Raw genomic sequence first — 24,280 nt, forward strand, 5'->3', positions numbered from 1 at the left:
AACCAAGGGTTAATAAGAACAAACAAAACCAAAACAAAAAAGGAAAAAAAGAATAAACACTCTGGGCAGTAGAAAAAATAATTTGGTCATACTGATATGACAATACGGTATCAAGGAGTAGTGTACTGTCAGGCCAGAGCAGTGAGTGACAAGCTGGGAATATACTGGAAACATTGATTTATGGGACTAGATTCTCAAACTTTGAATCACTTGCCCTGCCCCTTTAGGGGACAACCCCTTCCTTTATTAACATCTCTAAATGTCTTGGGGCTGGGTTTGAACCTGCCATCTTCAGCATAGGCATATGGGGCTGGTGCCCTACGCCTTTTAGAGGCGCCGCCCCATCTCTAAATGTCTTTAACAATGGAGTGCATTCCTGCCTAGTCCTCAGGTGAGGCTATCAAATCATATTGCAGAGTTCTAAAATTATCAACAACCAAACTACATTAAGAAATAGGAATATGGCCAGGCACAGTGGCTTGTGCCTGTAATCCTAGCATTCTGGGAGGCCGAGGCAGGTGTATCACCTGGGCTCAGGAGTTTGAGACCAGCCTGAACAAGAGCATCTCTACTAAAAACTAGCCCAGTGTTGTGGCAAGCACCTGTAGTTCCAGCTCATAGGGAGCCCATGGCAAGAAAGAGGATCACTTAAACCCAAGAGTTTGAGGTTGCAGTGAGCTATCACACCATGGCACTCTACCCAGGGAGACAGAGTAACACTCTGTCTCAAAAAGAAAAAAAAAAAAAAAAAGAAAGAAAGAAAGAAAGAAAGAAAAGAAAAGAAATAGGAACACAAATTGAAAACCACGTGATGGTGACAAGAAAGCCTAAGAGGACACATTAGAACTAATCATGGAGTTAAAAATACTAACACATAAATACTTTGGGGTGAATAAATGAAAGACTACATGAATTCTAAACATTATTTATTTATTTTTATGGGAGACAGAGTCTCTGTCACCTTGGGTAGAGTGCTGTGGCGTCATAGCTCACAGCAACCTCAAACTCTTGGGCTCAAGCGATCCCCTTGCCTCAGCCTCCTGAGTAGCTGGGACTATAGGTCCCCACCACAATGCTGAGCTAGTTTTTCTATTTTTAGTAGAGATGGGGTCTCACTTTTACTCAGGCAGGTCTCAAACTCCTGAGCTCACGCAATCCACCCGCCTCAGCCTCCCAGACCGCTGGGATTACATGTTGAGCCACTGCGCCTGGCCAGAACATTCTTCTTCTTCTTCTTCTCAATACCCAAATACAAGTGGCAAGAATAATTCATAACTACAAAAATTTCTTTAAACTACTCATTTAAAAAACCCTGTTAATTGACAAAGAGCCATCCAAAGTTTAATATTCACTGGAGTGAACTAGTTACTACCACTTTTCAGAAATGAACAGAGGAACACCTGAAACATTAGTTTTACACTATTTCCCTATAGCCAGACATATGGTATGCACACTATAAAGGCTTTTGGAATTCAATTGCAATACTGGGTAAGAATTAGGACTTAGCCAACATATTGTTTTGTCTTAAAACTTGCATCAGAAGAAATTTTGTGACCATCACCTTTGCTTAAAAGAGTAGAGCTTCTTATGGGGGCAAGACATGATTGCAAGAGGGACTTTACCTAACAATTGCAATCAGTGTAACTGGCTTATTGTACCCTCAATGAATCCCCAACAATAAAAAAAAAAAAAAAAGAGTAGAGCTTCAGTTAATTACAATCACATATACCATAGAAGTACTTAATGCTAAACTACAAAAGTAAAGACTGTAATTCAGGAAAAAGAAAAACTTAAAATCAAAAAAAAAAAAGAAAAAAAGAAAAACTTAAAATCACTACAAAAACTGATACATGCAGTTACCTTAAATATAGTTATTAAGTGAGTCACAAGAAACCCAAAAATAATGCCAAAATTCTATTCAAGTTGTCAACCACCAGACACAAAAAGGATATAATTTTGCTTAACCAAAATTATCTGTTATCATTATAACATATAGTGCCTGATGTAAATTTTACAATTATACTGAAGTGTCAATAAGTCAATTTGTGCTGTTTTACTTATGCTGTTAGCAGAATTACAGAGTTTAATACCAACATGCATTAATCTATATGGTTTTGTCCAAGCTGCAAGTTCATAGAACAGACCAAACACATAGGCATTTTGAAAATGCAACCAAAGTTGCATACTAGTAGCTGCAAGCAAAGTTTTACTGTTTAACAAATACATTTAACAATAGGGCACATACATTGTAGACATGTATGAGAATATTACATGTACCCCAGAAATATGTACAATTATTATGTATCAGCAATAAAAAAATAGGACAAAAGACTTTTTATCCAAATGCTCTAAATTAAAATAAAATAAATCCCCATAAGTTATAAATATGATTTAGCAACATGTTTTACAATCAGTAGTGACTGAGTTTGAGAAACCTTAATTTAGGTAAAGGTATGGGCTCTGCCAATCAATACATATGAATTGAGGAAGGAATATAAATACTGTTTCACTCTTTCTTATGTAAGAATGTGTTCATCCTTCAGAATTCTGCTCACATTATTCAACAAATATTTCCTTAGTGCTTCTGATACTGCAGACTATTCAAGGTTCTAGAGTTATGCTATCTAATAGGACTTTGTGAGATGATGCAAATGTTGAAAGAGAAGAAAAAAATAGTCAATGGCCAATATGGTGGCTACACAAACAGAAAAACTAAATTTTTAGTTTAATTAATTTGAATTTAAACAGCCAAATATGGCTAGCGGCTACCATATTGGATAGGGCAGCTCTAGTGTTTGTCATAGAGGTAAATAAGACAAAGATCCTGCTTTGCTGAAGTTTATAATCCAAGGGGGAAAAAAGGTATTAAACAAATAAGCCAATAAATATGTATCGTTAAGTTATGACTGAAAGTGGTCCCTTTGGAAAGAGTGGAGGAAGGCAGCCTTAAGGAAATCTGGATTAGGTACATCCCCTTTTATACGCTATACGCATGAATCCTGTACTAACATATAGCATAGAACTCTATGAAAATGCCTGTCTTATTAAGCTGTACTCCAGCACATACCACATATTTCTTAACCACTTATATAGTGCATAAATCATCGATAAAACTCCTAAAACTGACCCAGTCATGCAGTGTTCAAAATACACTAGAATCTCAGAGTTAGGAACACAGAGAGATCAGAGCTAAAACAATCTTCGGTTTCTTCCCATCCAGCCTCACTTCAAAATACAGCAATGCGGAGCAAAGATCGCTGCCTCCTTTCGTTCTTCTCCTCTGGATGTTAGTGAACTGACAAGTATCATGCGCCAGACAACACTCCTCAGCTACTGCAAAACACTTCAGACTGCTTCACGCAACACCACACCTCTTTGCCTACCATTAGATTTTAATTCCTGGAAAGCAAATTTCTACTCAGTCCTTAAGGACTTTCTGCGGCTCTCACACAAACCCATACTGGCATTCACCTAAGGGTTAATGACTTTAGAGAAGAAAAGGAAGCACAGGAGTTCAGTATTTAAGATACGACGACAAACGCTTTGTCTTTTTTTCCTTTCTTACTCGGAAGTAAAGAGGAAAAGTGACTCCCAGGCTCTGGAGGAGGGAGTGAGTAAAAAGGATGCTCCGAGTTGACAGGAAATTGCAAAGTGAAAAAGGAGGCAACTGGAGATTCCCTAAGTCTCAACTTGTAGCTTTTCAGACCCTCCCACCTTTGCTCTGAGGAGTGAGGGGACCTGAAGCCCGCCCGAGAAGGCAGGGACCGGTCAGAGCCGGTGGGCAGCTGCACAGCCCCCTCCGGGCGCCCAGCGCACTGTCGGGCTCCGCCGCGCCTTTCCACTGGCCCCGCGAACTGCGGCCTCGAGTTACCTGCTGGTCTCCAGCGAAGAATAGCGCTCTGGCAAGACCTGGAGGCATCGCTGGAAGAACCGCACGTGCCGGTCCCTCAGGAAATCCAGACGCTCTCCCTCACCGCTCCCTGCCAGCCTCTCCTCCTCAGTGGCCGCCATGCTGCTCCGGAAGCGATGTCCGCCTCGACCCGGAAGCAGTTGGCGGGGGTTGGGAGGGGGTACCTAACCCTCCCATGCGTTTCCGGGAGGTGGGGAAGAGACGTTCGCCCGCCGAAGGCCTTATGATTTAAACTATTGACTAGCAAATGAAAAATTTTCTGCAGCACTTTGTGCAGCGCAATACCCAATCTTTTCTATTTTAAACTCCAGAGGTTTGGAAACACCTCGCAGGCCTTGTAAAATCAGTCCACAAATCCCTCGGTCGCAACTTCTATCCTCCGGTGTTTGTATTTGGGAGGAAGCACAAGGTCAATAGGTTCTTATTTGCTTTGCGGAAATTCTGAGGATGGTATATCTGGAAATGGGTGTGGGTCTGTATAAACTTGCTAACAGACTCAATTTTGGAGGGCCACAGTGTTAAACTGAATAGATAGGGAACTAAACCTACAAATCGAACTGTGGATATAAAGTTTATTAATTACATTATTAAGTTCGAAGACTTTTCTAATCCTGCGTAGAATAACTTTAATATATATGCAACACAACACACATTTTCATTTATGTGTGAAACTACTTGCATATTTTTATGAAAAAAATCTTAAAAGACCTTATTCTTTGCTTGTGTAGATATGTCATCAGAAATCAACATTGCATCAATCTGCAGCCCCAAAATAAACTCAACATGGCGGGGCGCGGTGGCTCACGCCTTTAAATCCTAGGTCTCTAGAAGGCCCACGCAGGTGGAATGAACTCTGGAGTTGAAACACTAGCCTGACCAAGAATAAGACCCCGTCTCTTTAAAAAATAAAAATAAATAGCCAGGTGTTGTGGCAGGTGCCTACAAGGTGAGACTATGTCTCAAAAAATAATAATAATAAATAAATAAAATAACCTCCTGGGCGGTGCCTGTGGCTCAGTGAGTAGGGCGCCAGCCCCATATGCCGAGGGTGGCGGGTTCAAACCCAGCCCCGGCCAAACTGCAACCAAAAAATAGCCGGGTGTTGTGGCGGGCGCCTGTAGTCCCAGCTGCTCGGGAGGCTGAGGCAAGAGAATCGCTTAAGTCCAAGAGTTAAGAGGTTGCTGTGAGCCGTGTGACGCCACGGCACTCTACCCGAGGGCGGTACAGTGAGACACTGTCTCTACAAAAAAAAAAAAATAATAATAAAAAATAAAATAAAATAACCTCCACATACTCAACTACATTTATACTAAGAAAAACAAAATAACATGCTTCAGGATTTAAGTTGTTTCAGCCATATACTAATCCCTTTAAAGATACACGAGGCATTTTTTGCCAGGAAGGGTTAAATCCACCCAAGGATGCAGTCTAAACTAGGTTGTTAGTAATCAACTTAGCTAATAGGTTTGGCAATAATTTTAATTGTTAGCTTTCTTAGAAGATATAAATCTTAAGAAAATGTACTCTGTGAGCTGGAGTTTATCTTATACTTATTCAATAATCCATAGCACCTTGAATAAATTTTGGTACTAGGAACTACTTAGTCACAGGGGTATTCTTGCATCACTTTTAACAAATACTGTATTAACAAAACAACCCAAAGAAGAAGACTATCTTTGGTACTTCTCTATAAATATGGAGCTCATGGTCATTGCCCTTCAGGTATGTCCAGTCCAGAGTTGTTTTCACTGTAACCACAATTAAGATTGTTCTTTCACACATACTCTAAGATGGCTGAAGATGTTAAAAATGCAGTCATTGCCATACACATTAACTTACCAGAATCAACTATGAACACTGTATGTGTTCAGAAAATTCTAATCATGGTCCTTAAAGTAGGGAAGCCAAATATTTAATCTGATTCTCAGCTCAAAGAACAGCAATCTGGTGTAAAGCTGGAGGAAAAACTTGCTGTGTTGAATTCACTGAGACAGAACTTAATATACCTAAGTCAGGAGAAAGCTTTTCATGAGTGTCCATACAAGCTTTTCCACATATGCATGACAGAACCTAAACCACCACATAAAGCGCTACTCTACATTTTTAGCTAAGAAGTATAAACAGCTCATATCTTCAAAGTATAAGCATCTGTGTAATTATTATTTAGCCATTAAATGATAATGTTTGAATTATGAAGAAATAGGAAAACATGTAAAGTGATTATAGAATAGTAATTGATATATACTATATGACTGTTGCCCATTTATTTAGAGGCAGAGTCTCACTCTGTTGCCCTGGGTAGAGTGTCATGGCCTCAGCCTAGCTCACAGCAACCTCAGATTCCTGAGTTCAAATGATACTCCTGCCTTAAGCTCCTAATTAGCTGGGACTATAGGTGCCAGCCACAGTGCCCAGCTAACTTTTCTATTTTTGGTAGAGATGGAGGTCTTCCTCCTGTTCAGGCTGTTCTCCAATTCCTAAGTTTGTCATTGTTCACCCTCAGCTTCCCAGAGTGCTAGGGTTATAGGTATAAGCCAGTCTACCAGGCCAGACTGTACCTATTTTAAAATATGTAGGTATATATATATTTTTTTTACTGGAAAGTACTTAAAATGTTCATTAAAGAGGGACTATAATAGATGGGTGCAATTGTAGGTATATTTTTTTAAAAAGTGACCCTGCGAGGCCGAGGCAGGATTGCCTGAGCTCAGAGGTTTGAGACCAGCCTGAGCCAGAGTAAGAACCCGTCTCTAAAAAACAGCCAGGCATTGTGGTGGGCACCTGTAGTCCCAGCTGCTTGGAAGACTGAGGTAAGAGGATCACTTGAACCCAAGAGTTTGAGGTTACTGTGAGCTAAGACACCAAGGCACTCTACCAAGGGTGACCAAGTGAGACTCTGTCTCAAAAAAAAAAAACAAGTGACCCTGAAATTATAGGTATTCTGTAACAATTCTTTAGTGTTCCCCTAAATTTCTTTTTTTTTTTGTAGAGACAGAGTCTCACTTTACCGCACTCGGTAGAGTGTTGTGGCGTCACACGGCTCACAGCAACCTCTAACTCTTGGGCTTACACGATTCTCTTGCCTCAGCCTCCCGAGCAGCTGGGACTACAGGCGCCCGCCACAATGCCCGGCTATTTTTTTGTTGCAGTTTGGCCGGGGCTGGGTTTGAACCCGCCACCCTCAGCATATAGGACCGGCGCCCTACTCACTGAGCCACAGGTGCCGCCTAAATTTCTTATTAATGTACTTTTTAAACCATTGAAGTATAAGAAATGTTTATTTTACATCACCTCTATGAACTTGTAACTAAAGACATTATCAATTATGTTTAGTCTACATTCTTTATACAGAGGAACCATAAAATAAATTCCTCGTTTATTTCATTCATTAAGACTGACTTCTTCACAGGAACTTCTACACTTCCCTTTATTAAAAAAGAAAACAAAACCCCAAATAAAAAGGCATAATAATCATATCACCCAGAAGTCTCACCTTAGGTGCCTTAGGCACAGGAGAATGAAAGCTGCATTTATGTGCAACAAAAAGCAACATACAAAAGACATTTATTTTTCTGTAACTTGTAGCTGTTCAGCACTAATTTTAAATTCCTTTGTCCTATATTTTATTTCTAAACTGCTTCAAATCATTATTTTAAAAAGGCTATGGAGAACAAGCAACCTAAAATAAGCATTCCTAAGGTTTTTTTTTAAATGTCAATTTTCTCATTCTGCACCAATAAACTGTACCATAAGAATTCATTTTCCAAAATTTTGAAGCCAACTACTTTCAAATTTAGCTGTGAAATAAGGTTTTGACCACTACTCACAGTAATTTCTAATCATTTAACTGAATGTATCAAATTATAATTAAAGATACTCTTAAAGTTGTAAGAAACAAGTTTCCTACATTTTTATGTATATGGTAACTTTCCCATAAAATGGGAATTAATTAAAATTAGAAACTAAGATTTTATAGTATAAAAAGTTGAAATGAAGTAAGTTAAATTGTGTTTTTACGTACAAGTTTTAAAATTTAACTTTTGACCAAAAATACTAGTCCAGCAATTTTAAAACACTATCAATGCCATCATGAGAAATCATAGTATTCTGAAGCTATCTTATTTCAGATGGTGTTTCCCCTACTCTGAGGCAAACAGAAGCAGAAAAGTCAACTGCAAAGTCAGGAAGATGTAAAAGACACAAAGATTTTATAAATGTGTGAAGTCCAGAAAGACTGAAGGAAAAATTGAAACAGCTGAAGGAAACTAAAAAGATTGTATCAATAAATACAATTAATTGAGTATATGGGATAAGAGGTATCTTTGTAAAATATTCTCTACATAAACCAAAGCATGCTTCAAACAAATACAAAATATTTATTACACAAAAATTAACGACTGACAAACCACCAGTTTGTTCAACTTAGAAAATGTACTAACATTTTGTATCGCTAAAAAAAAACCAAACTCACTTAACATTTGCTACTCAAGCTAATTTACCTCCGACTTACAAAAGTTACAAAATTTTGTTTTAAAAAATGTCATTCTACGATTGCCCAATTTATTTTGCTATGCCATGACAAAAGCAAACTACCTTAGAAATGTTTTGAGTATTTAAATCAAATATTTGTAACATAAACTTATTTAAATAGCTTTTACATTAACAACAGGCCAACATACATAAATTATATGCCTTCTTAGTAGAAACAGGAAATACTAGTGACAAAGCCTCACAAAACATAATACCTCTCAATTCAATCACGGCACAATAATCAATCAGTCCAGGCTAGTGATGTTTAAAGAAAATGGTCAGTGACTTTCTCCCGGTATAACTGAATATGCTAACATTCTCATCAGCTGAATAGCAACTTCATTCTGTCATATTCTTTTCTATATTCCTTGTCTCCAGGTTGGAACAGCCCTAAGGAGAAAAAAAAAACAGCATATATATATATAAATATATAGGAAAAAATTTTAAAAACCTTATTAGTAAAATAAAAATATGTGTATGATTAAATTTTAACTTTAAAAATGTATATACACTTGCATTATCAACTTATTACTATAAAATACACATAGGAATTACAGAAAATATAAACACAAAGATATTAAATTATTATTAAGTGAACACCTATTCTAACTACTTTTTTTTTTTACCTATGTGGGATGTGTAGAAGTGGCCCAGGGCCTGTTGGTCCTATTTTTTTGGTTCGTTCTTCCCAACCTTTGGTAGGTTTGTAAAGCCTAGAAGGGTCTCTACTAACTTTGTTTTCAACCTGTAATCAAAGCAAAATAGTGCCAGTTAATTTATATGAACTAAGTTTTGTTTTTGTTTTGTTTTGTTTTGAGACAGAGTCTCACTATGTCACCCTCAGTAGAGTGCTGTGGTGTCACAGCTCACAGCAACCTCAAATTCTTGGGCTCAAGCAATTCTCCTGCCTCAGCCTCCCTAGTAGCCAGGACCACAGTTGCCCGCCACAATGCCCTGTCATTGCTGTTTAGCAGGCCCGGGCTGGGCTGGAATCCATCAGCTTCAGATGGCCGGCACCCTACTCACTGAGCTGAGCTACAGGCGCCGAGCCTGAACTAAGTTTTTGTACTAGTAAGCAAGAAATATCCTTAGCAAAAGAGAGCATTTAAACAAAAAAAGAAAGCATTTTTAGAAAACATAGTCAGTAGTAGCTAAACAATAATAAAATTGTTAATAACCTCTTCAGTAAACTTTAATTGGGCCCACATGGCTAAAATAAAATTTGGATTACATCAATCAATTCATAAACTGCGATTTCATTTATTTTTCTAGTTCTATTATTTTACTTCTATTTCTATTATAGGAGAAACACAGTACAGCTAAAGGTGATAGCGATGCTGCTAGGTAATTAATTTAGTGAAGTTTTCTGCTTTATCCATGAAGGTCACCAACATCTTTCATTCTGAATATTACTAGTGAGATTCACACTGCCATAGGTCTAAAATTTTCATATAGAAAGGATGAAAAGAGAGACAAATAGGAAGAGAAAGAAATGATTCAGAGTAAAGAAAAAAGGCAGAATTCAAACAATAGTTACTTTTATTAGCTAAGTTATGCTAATATATAAGTAAATACAAAATGTTTTTATTTTGTTTTCTTTTGGCCAGGGCTGGCTTTGAACCCACCACCTCCGATATATGGGGCTGGCGCCCTACTCCTTGAGACATAGGCACCGCCCAGTAAATATAAAATTTAAAGTATGTATTAAAGAAATAATGAATAGTGTCCCTTCAAATCAAGGAATTAAGAAAATAACAATAAAAATAAATTAATCTCAGGCCAGAATACCTTTTCTTTTAATTTTGCCAGTCTTTTTTGTTTTTCTGCCTTTTCATCTTCCTTTGCCTGTCTGTCTAGAATTTTCAATTCAAGTTTATGTAAATCCTAAAAAAGAGAAAATAAAATTAATTAGAATTTCTTTCAAAGTTTGTTTGCAAGGGAAAACAAATTAAATTAATTATGAATATTTCTTCAATATTAACCCTGTATAACAAAAGCTAGGACCTTTATTTTCTCTGAACATAAATGTATCAATAATGTATCGATTATTTTACAGTTCAATCTAAAACTCCTTTTCTTTTCATGGGTGAGTTAAGCCCATTTTCACTCACCAATACAGATATGTCTGGTTTCACATCTTATTATTTTACATTTTCCGTTTTATGGGTTTCTTTTTTCTAAGTCTTTTATTAAGTGCCCTGCTTATCTTTTTTGGGAAAGTGAGGAGGCATCAGCTATTTTGTTATTTACTATGATTTTTACATATGGACTGAAAGAAATGAACTAAAACGTTCATTATTAATGTGGTTTTATTATTTTTCTTTCTACTGAATTTTTTGCTTTACAAAAGTTGCTGCTATATCTTTTGATGCATACAACAATCATAGCAGTTAATATATTCATAAAAATTATATCTCATTTGTATCTTTTTTCACTTTAGTGTCTCCTTCCTCATTTTGCTTAATACTTTTTGGATGGATTCCACTTGTTATTAGTATGTTTCTTGTATAAATTTGTTTTAAAATCACCTATAATCCAGTGACCCAGCAGTAACCTTGATTCCTTTACTACCTTATGATGCATGCACCTGACTCTAGGGTACAAGGATGAAAAAAACACAAACTCTGTCCTCACGGTGGAGAGATGAGCAAATAAGCAAATCACCTGTAAGGTAGAGCCAGCCAGTTTGGCAGGAAAGACACTTGGCCTTGCTGCTGGCAACCTTTCCCTTTCCAGCCTCATTAGCTGCTGGTTTCCGTCTCCCCCTTGATTCCTGCCTTGAGAATATTGAAGTGGTTATCATTTCCCCCACAAGCCACACTGTCATGTTCTTCCACATACGGTTCCCTCCACTAAGAAGGAAAGCCTCTTTCCTTCCCTTTTCTCCTTCAAGACTCAAGTATTACCTTCTGACACTCAAAGCTGTGGTCAGCATCCCTCCCTGTATAACTGAAGTACTCCTAAAGTACTCTGCCCATACCTCAGTCACCACACTATTTACCACATTACGCTGAAATCTGCTACTTCCATGGATCCTTCCCATCAGACTACAACCTACTAGAAATTAGGGCATGGGTTCTCTTCTGCAGCACACTAAAGCTGTGTATAGGTGCAATAGACAAGCAGCGTTCCGTTTCTGCTGGATTCAATCTGGAAGCAATGCCTCTGTGCTTAACATTTAATGATTTGCAAAAGGATTTACTTACTCTTTCTTGAAACCTGGAAATTTCATCTGCAGTTTTCCTTTTTTCTGCCTTTTTGGCTTTTTCTCTTATCTCCTTTTCAAGTCTCAAAAATTCCTCCTGTTCCTTCTTCTGCTGGGTATAACTTTCTAGCAATAATTTTAGTTTAAACTGGCGTTGGCGCTCTTTCTGCTGTTTTCTCTCTCTCTCTTCCTCTTCTTTTAACCGGGAAGTGCATTTCATGGACATTTCTATACTTCTCTGTTTTTTCCAAGCTTCGATTGCCAGTTTCTGTTTCTTTCTTTGCTCCTCTTTTTGCTTTTGATTATTTTCTTGTTTATTATGAAAAGGCAAAGGTAGGTTGTCTGCCTTTTTCTTTAACTTGAAAATTTCTTCCCTTTTTTGCTGCTTTTTACTTTTCCAATTCTGAATTGACTAAATGATTAAAAAAAGATAGCAAGAGAAAAAAATTTTAATAACCAAAAATATGTTAAAATGCAACTTCAATTCTATCTTTCTAGAGACAATACTGATGCAGAATGCCAGATGCTTACGTTTTTTCTTTTTAACCAATGCAATTTTTTTCAACTTCTGTCTCTAGAAAACTTACTGTATCTATTAAGACTCTGAATAATAGGTTTTCTTTTGGCCTTCGTCTTCCTCTCTGCTAATCTCCAGCTCACAAGGACTGCAACTCACGAAGGTACTCGTGAGTCCTTCACCTGTTTCTTTTGTCCTCATGGGTCACACCTCTTTCCTCTAATCTTTTCACTTCTGCTTTCAAATTCTCCTTCTAGGCTTAGAATACTCTCTGAGTGATCTTTCTTTAGTCAAATATCAGAAGCGGAACTAAAAGTGGGGTGGTTGAGAACACATGCTCTGAAAACCGACTATTTGGGAACAAATCTTAGCTTTGCTGTTTACTAGGCAAACTTCTCCGTCCTCAGTCTGCTCATGTATAAAGTGGTAGGCAGTACTTCTTGCACAGAAATTGTTGGGGAGATCAAATGAGTTAATGCCTATTCCACATTGCTTCATAAGTATAAAAAAATAAAAAACAGCTCAGTAACATAATATATAAGTATGTAAAAAACACTTAAAATTCTAGCAGCCTTCTCTATGCCACTTAGGATATACTGAATTACTTTTCCCCCAGTCAGAAAACCATTTCCTCACCATACCTAGCAGCAGTTCTCAACCTGTGGGTCGCGACCCCTTTGTAACAATGAAGATACATCGCCGCATAAGGAAGGTTGAGAACCACTGCCTTAGGGTGTAGTGTTTCTTTATTTAATATGGGCTTATGGTATGTGCACGTAATGTATAAAAGCACTGTGACAGTAATAAATGGATGAAGACAACAATACCAAATCCCATCTAGCACACTGCTGCTCAATGGACTCGTCCACAAAAATATCAGGAACTCTTGTTAAAATGTAAATCAATGCACTGCTTCCTTCAGTGAGAAAATTTTCTATGAAAAAAGTCAACTGAGCTAAAGTGTGCTTACTGGGTGGTGATGCGATCACCTATTTCACTGTAGACCGGTAACAGTTTGCAAACCAGTATCAGTCCACAGACCAAGTCTGAGCAGCACTGATGCAGGTGAGGCACAGCCTGGGTAAGCAACAGCACATCACAAAAAATATGTGAACAGGCTGGGCGCAGTGGCTCATGCTGTAATCCTAGCACTCTGGGAGGCAGAGGTGGGTGAGTTGCTTGAGCTCACGAGTTCGAGACCAGCCTAAGCAAAAGCAAGTCCCCGTTGCCACTAAAAATAGAAAAACTGAGGCAAGAGGATCACTTGAGCCCGAGTTGGAGGTTGCTGTGAGCTCTGGCGCCATGGAACTCTATCCAGAGTGACAGCTTGAGACTCTATATCAAAAACAAAACAAAACATGTAAACAAAATGGGAGTGAAATCCTGAGGGAGACTACTTATATCTGGGTGGGCAACAAGGAGGCAACATCTGATATGGGCAGGTTTTGATAAACTACAGTGGAGAGGGAAAGAAAGAATAGAGGTGCCAGAAAGTGCAAATAAGATAAGCAAGGGCATGCAGGCCAGAAAGTCCAGGGCAGTCTGAAAAACGTCTTCATTTACATACAGTGTGGGATATATTAAAGGAAGTGGAAAATAAAAATGGTAAATTTCCTATTTAACATCTTAAACTCAGTAGATCTAAAACTGAATTCCTGGGCTCAGTGCCTATAGCTCAGCAGCTAGGGTGCCAGCCACATACACCGGAGCTGGTGGGTTCGAATCCAGCCCAGGCCTGCCAAACAACAACAACTACAACCAAAAAAAAAATAGCTGGGCAGCTACTCCCAGCTACTTGGGAGGCTGAGGCGAGAATCGCTTAAGCCCAAGAGTTGGAGGATGCTGTGAGCTGCGACATCACAGCATTCTACCCAGGGTGACAGCTTGAGACTCTGTCTCAAAAAAAAAAAACTGAATTCCTGATATTTTCCCCCAAACTTCTCTCTTTTCCAGGGTGTACTACTTCAGTAAATTGTACCTCCACTTTCCCTCCCCTTCTAACTTACCCGTATATCCATTCAATCATCAAATATCAGAAAATAAAGTAGTGGGAACAAGAAGAGCAAGCTAGACACTGTGAGGTTTACTTTTTTTTTTTTTTTTTTTTTTTTAATTTGGCCGGGGCTGGGTTTGAACCCACCACCTCCGGCATATGGGACCAGCGCCCTACTCCTTGAGCCACAGGGGCCGCCCAAGTGAGGTTTACTTTTATTACGAGAAGCACTGTGTCTGTTCTCTGTCCTTTGAGACGCTGTTATCCAACTTCCAAGAATAACCTAGCGGACTTGTGACGGCACAGATTGGCGCACCCACTCCCAGAGATCTAATTAGGTCTGGGGCTGGGGCCTGCTAAGCTCTAACGAGGTCTCAGGTGGTGCTGATTGTGATGGTCTCGGTACCACTTTGAGAACCCCATGCTTGCAGTATCCTGAAAAAAAGCTGAAATAATATTTAACAGCTTGTTATTTTCAATCATCAAAAATTACTATGTTTCAAGAAACTTTTTTAAAGCCCCCAAAGCCAATCCCCCTACATTCAACTCATTTCAGAGAGGGGAAAACAATGACAACAACAACAAACACAGCTATTCCCTCTAAACTTTATTTAAACATGGAATTAATGCTTCTTTAATTCTTCTTAGAATTATCATCTATTGACTGGACATATCTTTCTTTCTTATTAAACCAAGTAAGTTAAAGTCAGAGCTGAAGTCTACAAAAAATGACTCAGACTTAGTATCTAAACCCTTAGTTCTCAACTACTGCCCTCAAGAGAATGCCCGGCAATGTCTGGAGACATTTTTGATAATCATAATTAAGGAGATTTATGATGGATGCTTTTTTCTTTTTTAAGAGACTGGGTCTCACTTTATCGCCCTTAGTAGAGTACCGTGGCGTCACAGCTCACAGCAATCTCAAACTCTTGGGCTTAAGCGAGCCTCCCAAGTAGCTGGGACTACAGGCGCCTGCCACAATGCCTGGCTATTTTTTTTTTGTTGTAGTTGTCATCGTTTAGGCAGGCCCGGGTTGGATTCGAACCCACCAACTCCGGTGTATGTGGCTGGCGCCCTAGCCACTGAGCTACAGGCGCCGAGCCACGATGGATGCTATTAACCACCCACTAATGCACAGAACAGCCACTCACAACAAAGAACTATCCAGCCCCATGTGTCAATAATGCCAAGGCTCAAAATCCTTACCAAACCAAAGCTAGAATAGTATTTTTATGAAAATGGACCTTTTTAGGCATTTATTACAATCAAAGGTTATTTTTTTCTCTAGGGTAATCAAAATTTTGAGTCTTTAAAATAAGCAATAAGGCTGAAGTTCAGAAATCTCAAAGAAACTTCTAATAGTCAAAATGTTTTCTTACTGTCTCTAAATTTTCTACTCAAAATAAGGTATCCATTGCTAAGATGACTTTTTTCAAAAGTCTGAGTGGATCTGGATTATCCACTGTGGAATCTCTTGGAATAGCAATGTCTGACCTAGAGGAAGCCCCACTGCAGCTCCGTTAGTTGGGTAAAACCACTTAACTTCTCAATGTCTCAGTTTCATCTTCTATGAACAGACTAGGTGTGATGGCTCATGCTTATAATCCTAGAACTCTGGGAGGCCAGGAGTTTGAGACCAGCTTGAGCAACAAAGTGAGACTTTGAGGCCAAGTGTGGTGGCTCATGCCTATAATCTGGGAGGCCGAGGTGGGCAGATCACCTGAGCTCATGAGTCATGAGTTGGAGTCCAGCCTGGGCTACAGTGAGACCACATGTCTAATAATAGCTGGGTGGCAGACGCCTGTAGTCCCAGCCATTTGGGAGGCTGAGGCAAGAGAATCACTTGAACCCAGGAGTCTGAGGTTGCTGTGAGCTATGATGCTACAGCACTCTACCAGGGGTAACAAAGTGAGATTCTGTCTCAAAAAAAAAAAAAAAAAAAGTGAGACTTCGTCTCTACAAAAAATAAAAATATTAACCAGATGTGGTTGTGTGTTCCTGTAGTCCTAGCTAAATGGGAGGCTGAGGCAGAGGGCTGCTTAAACCCAGGAGTTTGAGATTTCAGCAGGCAGTAATGATGCCACTTCACTCCAGCCTGAGCAAAAGCATGAGACCCTGTCTCAAAACAAAACAAAACAAAAAAGACAAAACCTGCAAAACATCATAAACATACTTCATGGGATAGCTGTAAAGTTAATACATGATAAAGTTTAGTATGGTGCGCAGTGCATAGAAATATACAGTAGTAGCTATTTTAACTATTATTACCTCTTTTTTTCTTTCTTCTAGAGCTAGAAATTTCTGATACCATTTCTCATGCTGTTGAACTTCATCTTGTGTTCTTCCAGGAAGGTGTTCTAGAACTTCTTCCATAAATGTCGGCTTCCCTTTATGTTTGTTTCTCACCTTTACAAAGTTCTGGTGGTCATAATCATCCCAGCCCCCTTGTCGCCCTGTTTGTTGAAGGAATTTTTCAAAATCTAGTATTTCTTCTGGAAGGGTACTTGATGCTACTTTGTCTACAGGAACTTTGCTTGAGATTGCTCTGAAAGCTTTTTCAGTTTCTGAATTACCCAAAGCCCACGAGTCAATTTTTCTTGATATGGCACTCAGCTCATTGTTAGTTGTTTTCTCTTCTTTAATAAGCTCTTCATATCTAAAATTTAAAAAATAAGTCTGAATAAGAAGGTACCAAGTAATCCATAATCATCCTTCATTTGCCCTCAACTGTAATTATACCTGACTCTTTACATCATTTCCACTTAAAATTTTTAGCATTTATAAAGGTTAAAAGAGCTTCCTCGTAGATAATAAACAATCTATCACATTCTTATTTAGGATTTTATACTACCTACATGTGAATGAAAATTTACTTTAAACATGAAAAACCACCCAAACCCTAAAAGAAAAAAAGAGCGGTATTACATTATTTTTGTGCAAGATTCCTTACATACATAATAAAATGCTTTATTATACAACAGCCTAGTAAAAAGTTATCAAAAAATAAAAGTTAATAATTTTATTTAAAATGAGTTTAAAACATACATCAACCTCTGCTCTTCTTTAAAAGTGTTAATTGCATTTTCAATTTCTTCCATCATTTCTCTCAGCTTCTCAACAACTGTAAAAAACAAACAAAAAGACCCTTCCATGAATCCCCAACAATAAAAAAAGAATGGAAAAATTATTTTATGTCACGTATCAGTATGGCTAAGAGTTAGATATTAAGAAACAAACTGAAACGTTTCACTAGTTTTAAAACGTTTTTTAGCCTTAAGAAATAAGAAAACTATACTCAAAAGTGTATTATGATTGTTATTTTTTTCTGATGACACCTTTTCCTATGTACCATATCATTATTTTATATAAAAAAATTTTCATACTAAACATACTGTTTTGTGACTTACAGTTTTTATGTAATAAGATATGGTCAAAAATGTTGTGGTTAACTTTTCATATCTATGTATCTATACAGAGTTATAGAGGTCTACATCATTCCTTTTATGCCTACAAATGGTATTTCATTGTCTAAATCTACCCTAACCCATTTCATTTATTCTGCAATTGATGAACATTTGAATTTGCACAATACTGTAGTAAATATCCCTGCATACATATTTTAGCACTTTCAAGTAAGTAATTTTAGAGATTAATAAAACTTGAAATGCTAAACAAAAATGTATGCCCACCTTTCAAAATTCTATACTGTCATATTGTCTTTCAAAGAGGCTCTACCAACTTACAGTTCCTGAGAGTGCCCCCTTCCCATGTAATTTAAATGATTTCCAAAATGAGAGGCAAACATTTATCACCATTGATTTGACGTTTTTGTGATCTTTAATGAGCTTGAGCATTTTTATATATGTTTTGTATTTCTTTGGTACAATGTGTACTTTATAATCTATGTCCATTTTTCTATTAGGTTGGTTGCTTTATTTGCAGATACTCTTATATATTAGGGATTTTACCCTTGAAAATTACAAATACATTACAAATACATACTTAATTCGTTTGAACTTAGCTTATGGGTTTTCAGTTTTTTTAAATTTGTCAAATATGTCCACTTTTTCCCTTATGGTTTCTGATATTTATTATTCTTATAAAATACATTATTATTTAAAATATTGGCCTGTGTTATCTTCTAGTATGTCATGTTTTGATTTTATTATGACATGATTTATCAAAATCATGTTTTGATTTTATTATTCATCACCTTTAGTGCTGTGTTAGGAGCACTGCACAAATACTACTTGATACACATTGTTTCACTTCATCTCGACAACTCTATAAAATAGGTCCTACAATTATTTCCATTTTAAAGCTGAGGAAACAAAATCTCAGAGAGATCAAGTAACTCACCTAAAAACCACATAACTACCAAGTAACAAAGCATCTGACTCATCTACCTGAACCCAAAGTCCACACATCTTCAGCACTTCACTTTACTGCTTTGATCCTCTAGTAATGAATGTTGGTGTAAGCAAGGAGTTAGGAATAAAATTTGGGATTTTATTCCCTTAACCCAGCATTTTCTCCAAATCAGTCTAAACTGATTAGAATTGCTTTTTAAAGGTAATTACATATTTCAAAAAGCAAATGACAGGAAAAGCACTGGGCTAGGAATCAGGGAATTAAGTCTTTTTCCTCCTTAATTAGTTGCACCTAAACCTTTCTGTACAGCTTCCCCATTTCATAAATGACACTTGCATCTGCTCTGCCTACCTTACACTTTGTGAAGATTTGACAGCACTCTGATGGTAAGAAAAAAATGCCATATAAATGACAGATATTACAGTTGTCCAAGGTATCCTTATTAAGTCCTGTCTAATAAAGTAGAGTTTAACTCTATTAGTGCCAAATAGAAAATATTAATACACAAGAACGGCTGTAACATTTAAATTTACTCACAGTCAGGTGTAGGCTTCACATCTTTTAATTGATGCTGAAGTTTCTTTACATTATTATGTATTTTGGCCAACTGTTGCTGGATTTTTGCTCCTATTTAAGGAAGAAGTATATACTTTTACAATAATTCTATGACAAATGTGGTTACAATTCAGAATTCTACACATAAGACTGATCATGATCAGCAAAAGATAGCCAACAACAATTAAAGAGCAAAATGTGGTTACTTCAAAACACTCAATACTGTTAAGTACCCTTGCTCCATGTAAAGCATCTCTCAATTTCCTCCATAGTTAAAAGCACAGTGGGTTAAATCTTACTAAAATCTGTGCCAAGGAAAAGCCTTTCTTTTTCCTCTGTGGGAATTATTAGACATTGTTTTAAACGCACAGATTAGCAGTTTAAGCATAGTCGGTTTTGTTCTGGATGAGTGTTTCTTTTCTTCTTAATTTGTTATAATTTATGGAAATAGATTTTGGTCTTAATTCTATTGTGGGACTATTAAAACTGTCTAACTATTTAATCCTATGACTACTGACAACATTCCCATTGAGGGTTAACTTCGTCTGACACATCGTCTAAGAGAGGGTCAGGCGATACCCTCTGGCACCGCTATCAAGCACCACTCAGGGGCATCTGTACCACAGGCTGCCACGCTTGACCAAAGCACAGCCCGGAGTAAAGCACTAGTCCCACAAGAAGGGCGTGAAATACAGATGAGCCTGTCAGACATTTTCAGAGTCTTTATCAGCAGCGGGAAGAACAGAGCCTTCTTTCCTATTTTTTTTCTGAAGTGATAATCTTACTTTAACATTTGCTTAACTTAGGGAGATATTATAAATATTCATATATGTACATATAGTCATGAATAGTCGTAGTAGCATTTTATTATCTTTGAGTACTTTATGCACCTTTCTCTTTTTTGTTTTTGTAGCTTTTCCACAAATGAGCATGAAGCACTAACCTAAGGCTCTGTCCCAAAGTCCTTCCAAGTAATTACAGTAGACTCTCTGTAAGGTGACCACCCCGGGACTGTCACAAACTGGCAAACCTACAGAGGTGGGCAACAGAAGGAACTAGTCCTTCTGTACTGATACGCACACGTGGTGCTTGTCTGGTCTATGAAGATTAGGCCAACTTAAGGAGCTGGACAACAGGGAGGTTTTACTGTATTTTTTAAAAAAGTTTACCTATAGGCTTGCAGCCAGTGCTAATATTAAAAGTAAACCTCTATATATGTATATCTGACTTTGACTTGTTCTGCTTTTTTAAATTAAAATTCAAGAGTTCCATAAAAGTAGAAACTTTAAAACATCTTGTTCACTGTTAGAATTGTAAGTCAAGAAACTTCTTTAGCAAAGCTGAGGAATTAGCAGAGTTTTTTGTTGTTTTATTTTTACCTTCATTTGATCAGCTACAACAGTATTACTATAGGACAAATACTCTTTTTATTTTATTTATTCATTTGGAACATACCCTCTGTTTAGACAAACCATAAATGCATAAATGCAGGCTAAAACTGAGGCATGATGTTTTAGGTAATAAATATGAATTTACTACTTCTGAGTTGTGATATGTAAAGGGGATATGCCATATGTTTATGCTAAGACAATGCAATCTTTCCTCTCCTGGATAAGGCATGAAGTATTATTAAAGAAAGGCAAAACAGTAGAACAAAGGGAAATAAAAAAGTAAAATAAAGTCCCCTTAAAAAGGAAAAATCAAGTGATCTAAAAATGCACAACATGGGATTCTCTACTTAATGACATGACTGCAAGAAAGATCAGCCTCCCAGTTGTCTACAAAAGAACTAAAGGCAATTAAGAAATATTAAATCAGGGATGTCTAGATTTCTCTAAGAATCAAAGAGAAGAGAAAACTTCAAACCTGGTGTTTATATAAAGATCTGCTGTTATTCCAACAGAAGGAAAATGATTCTTGCTACTTACTACCTGAGAAAAGATGACTTTTTAATCTTATATTCTGAAAGGAACAAATTATTAGGAATTTATTTTAAATGGTGATAAGGTAGTACCATAAACAGTCTAATCTCTACCTAACAAGCCTTAATATTTTAGTTATATTATTGTTCTGTTAAGTAATGCTAAATATCTTTATTATAACAAGGATTTTACAACATGCAGAATCTGACTCTACAATGAAACAAGAGTGTTGAGAGTAATTAGTATTTATAGCAAACATATTCACTCTACAATCTATTACCACTTTTTAATATTAATATATTATCTCATCAGACGCACAGGACAGCTCTTCTGAGGTAGAAATGGTAGGTATTAGAGGGCAAACAAGCAAACTCAAGCTTAAGCTGTTATGTGACTTGGTCACTTCATACACCTACTAACTATAGGTTCTAAATCTACTGAAGTTTACTGAGTCCAGAGCATAGACAACAATACCAGAGTGATGAGCTAAGATTAGATAGCCCAGAAATCAATGAGGCTTTTTTTTAAGGAATGTTAATAGCATTTACTGGTTAGTCAACCAAAAAAAATCAAAACTCTCTTTCTTGTTAAGCTGGAGAAAATATGAACAGAAAACAATCCGGTTAGGATGACTTCAAGATGATCTGAAAGAAGAAATACATGTCCCTAAAATATATATTTATCACCAACTAGAGTATCTTGATAGAGAATATAACACAGTCAATGCACAAAGACAAAGCACAGGGTAAAACTGCAACTTACATCACTCAACAGCATTTAGTTCATCGTTAACTCAACTTACTTTCTGTTTTCCTGCTGTTAATCAATTTATTTTCCAATTCTTCCAGCATACTATGCTCAATTCTGAAGTCACTTTTTTGGTTGTAGAAATGACTGTGTTTATCTTTTTCTATGTTAGTAACTCTTTAGGAAAAGAAACAAATGGTATAAATATAATTTAAATATATTTGTAATTGTTTAAAATATGAAGGCACTCACAATAAGTACTTTATATTTGGATTAATTCACCTAAGAAATAAAAGATAATTACTTAAATTGAAAGCTAGGGAGTTGAAATGTTCATCAGGAGAGTAGCTAGGGAAGAGTCAGGTTCCACTAAAATCAACTATAATTTGAACTGTTATTTAAATTATAAATTTAAGAAAATGTGGATATGAACTAACCTGGATGGAAGTGGAAGACATTACTCTTAGTAAAGCATCACAAAAATGGAGAAGCATGAATCCTATGTACTCAATCTTGATATGAGGACAATTAATGACAATTAAGTTTATGGGGGGGGGAAGCAGAAAGAGGGATGGAGGGAGGAGGGTGGGGCCTTAGTGGGTGTCACACTTTATGGGGGCAAGACATGATTGCAAGAGGGACTTTACCTAACAATTGCAATCAGTGTAACTGGCTTATTGTACCCTCAATGAATCCCCAACAATAAAAAAAAAAAAAAAAAAGAAAATACGTAAGTCTTTTGCTATTGATTCCAACTCCCTCTCATTGGGGCCTGAGAATGGACATCACCACTGATGACTGCTTCCAGGAGTAGACACAACTGACTCTGTAACCTTAGCCAAGACGTCTCACCTCTCCCAGTTAGACTTCCTCACCCCTAAAATATGAAAAATAACAGTTCTCCACTACCAATGGCTGTTATTAACATCAGAGATGATACATGTGATGATTTTTGCACAGTACAAATATACTGTGGAAATGCAAGTTATTAAAGTTATTAATAAAACGAATCTTTGAGAGGCACTATGTCCAAAGACAGGAAATTTAGTATGTTTAGGGATTTTGCCTACATTTTCTTCCAAGCTTCTTTTCATTTCAACTTTGCTCCTTGGCTTTAGCCCATCTACCCATAAGCTCTGGGTTAAAACAAAAGAAAACAAAATACTGTCAAGGCACTTTTTTGGCTGGGCAAAGAAATTAATTTTTTCAATGCTTGTTCTTTTATCTTTCAGAAAATAGCAATTAATACCAGTTTTTCTCCATGAACCCTGTATTTAATAAATAGTAGAGTGTCTCTGGCCACTAACTTAATTTCACACAACCTGAGAGGTAAGTAAGGTAAAGTTTCCCCAATTTTTTTCCTTTGCCACACACAGAGAAAAATTTAGTATCTGTAAGGCAACTGGGGTAATCAGATACGACAGTCCCGGCCCTACTAGGCTGCCTCAAAGGCCGAGGGAGCTTGTGTCCTTAGTGAGAGGAAGCAAGGGGTACAACAGAGACGTCAAATTTTAGATTTCAGCCTCCTGGGCAGCTCTAATGGACTGAGGGTGGTTCCCGGGAGGTTGTGAGAGAACTGGGAAGCCCACTTAGGCTCTGGTTAGAGTGGGTTAAATCACCAATGTTTTCCATAGACACAGAATATGCTACAACAGTGAGCTGTATGTCACTATTTTCACATTAGAAATATTTAACCTATAAAGACATTCAAAATGTACTAATAGAAAAAAAATGTCAAACGTATAAAAACATGCTCAACCTCACTCATGACTGGGGAACCGCAAATCAAAACTAGACTGCAGTAACACTGTACACCTATCAGATTGGAAAAAACCCACAAGTTTAAATAATATATTCTGGTATTAAAACTGTGAGGAAAAAGTTTACTTCATACATTGTTGGTGGAACTGTAAATAGCCTATGGAGGGCAAGTTAGCAACATTTACTTCATTTGCAAATTCATATACCTTTGTCCCAGCATTTTCTTCTAGGAATTTATCCTAGATATATATACTCACACATTGGGCAAAATAATGTGGACCCATGTGAACAGCGCAATTAATTGCCATCTATTTGAAGCAGGTTAACACACCATGTTACATTCATATACTAGAATCTGATGCAGGGGGACTATGTTGTATGTACTGGCAGGGAAGGATCTCCAAAATCAAACATCTGTTTTTGGTAACATAGTTTTTGTATGAAATGTTAAATGTATCCGTAAGTAGAGAATGAGAAATCGATCCCCCTCACATACTCACATGATCTGCCCCTCATATCACGCTGATTCAACAATTCTGCTTCATTTCATTTGTTTATCCTTTCTTTTCTCTGCTTTAGCATTTTAAAGGAAATCTACCACAATATACAATTTCACCCCAACACACTTCTGTGGCATCTCTAGAGATTATTGATATTTAACTTACATAACCATAATGCTGACACAATCGACAATTCTTTGGTATCTAAGATACACTCTTAAAGTAAAAAAATAAGATGCCAAGCACTGTATACAGTGTGCTACCATTTA

General features: G+C 37.2%; 2 protein-coding genes across 3 annotated transcripts in view; both read right to left on the reverse strand.

Annotated features, from left to right (window-relative positions):
* The window catches only part of PGGT1B (protein geranylgeranyltransferase type I subunit beta), a 42,594-nt gene extending 38,559 nt beyond the window's left edge, over nucleotides 1-4,035 (reverse strand). Inside the window, exon 1 of one of the 2 annotated variants that reach the window (XM_053567198.1) lies at nucleotides 3,872-4,013. In XM_053567198.1, coding sequence (XP_053423173.1) covers nucleotides 3,872-4,011 — 140 coding nt within the window. In that variant the 5' untranslated portion in view covers nucleotides 4,012-4,013. Of the gene's footprint in view, nucleotides 1-3,871 lie in introns of both variants that reach the window. The other variant, XM_053567197.1, reaches the window with a different exon arrangement.
* Nucleotides 4,036-8,103: 4,068 nt separating this feature from the next.
* Nucleotides 8,104-24,280, reverse strand: part of CCDC112 (coiled-coil domain containing 112) — a 29,521-nt gene continuing 13,344 nt past the window's right edge. The window contains exons 4-11 of the mRNA XM_053567249.1: nucleotides 21,806-21,927; nucleotides 19,064-19,153; nucleotides 17,201-17,276; nucleotides 16,424-16,811; nucleotides 11,647-12,057; nucleotides 10,229-10,324; nucleotides 9,067-9,185; nucleotides 8,104-8,830 (exon numbers count right to left, since the gene is read on the reverse strand). Of these exons, the coding sequence (XP_053423224.1) occupies nucleotides 8,800-8,830; nucleotides 9,067-9,185; nucleotides 10,229-10,324; nucleotides 11,647-12,057; nucleotides 16,424-16,811; nucleotides 17,201-17,276; nucleotides 19,064-19,153; nucleotides 21,806-21,927 (1,333 nt within the window). The 3' untranslated portion in view covers nucleotides 8,104-8,799. The remainder of the gene's footprint in view (nucleotides 8,831-9,066; nucleotides 9,186-10,228; nucleotides 10,325-11,646; nucleotides 12,058-16,423; nucleotides 16,812-17,200; nucleotides 17,277-19,063; nucleotides 19,154-21,805; nucleotides 21,928-24,280) is intronic.

The sequence above is a fragment of the Nycticebus coucang genome, chromosome 17 (genome assembly GCF_027406575.1).
Source record: "Nycticebus coucang isolate mNycCou1 chromosome 17, mNycCou1.pri, whole genome shotgun sequence".
Classification (NCBI taxonomy): domain Eukaryota; kingdom Metazoa; phylum Chordata; class Mammalia; order Primates; family Lorisidae; genus Nycticebus; species Nycticebus coucang.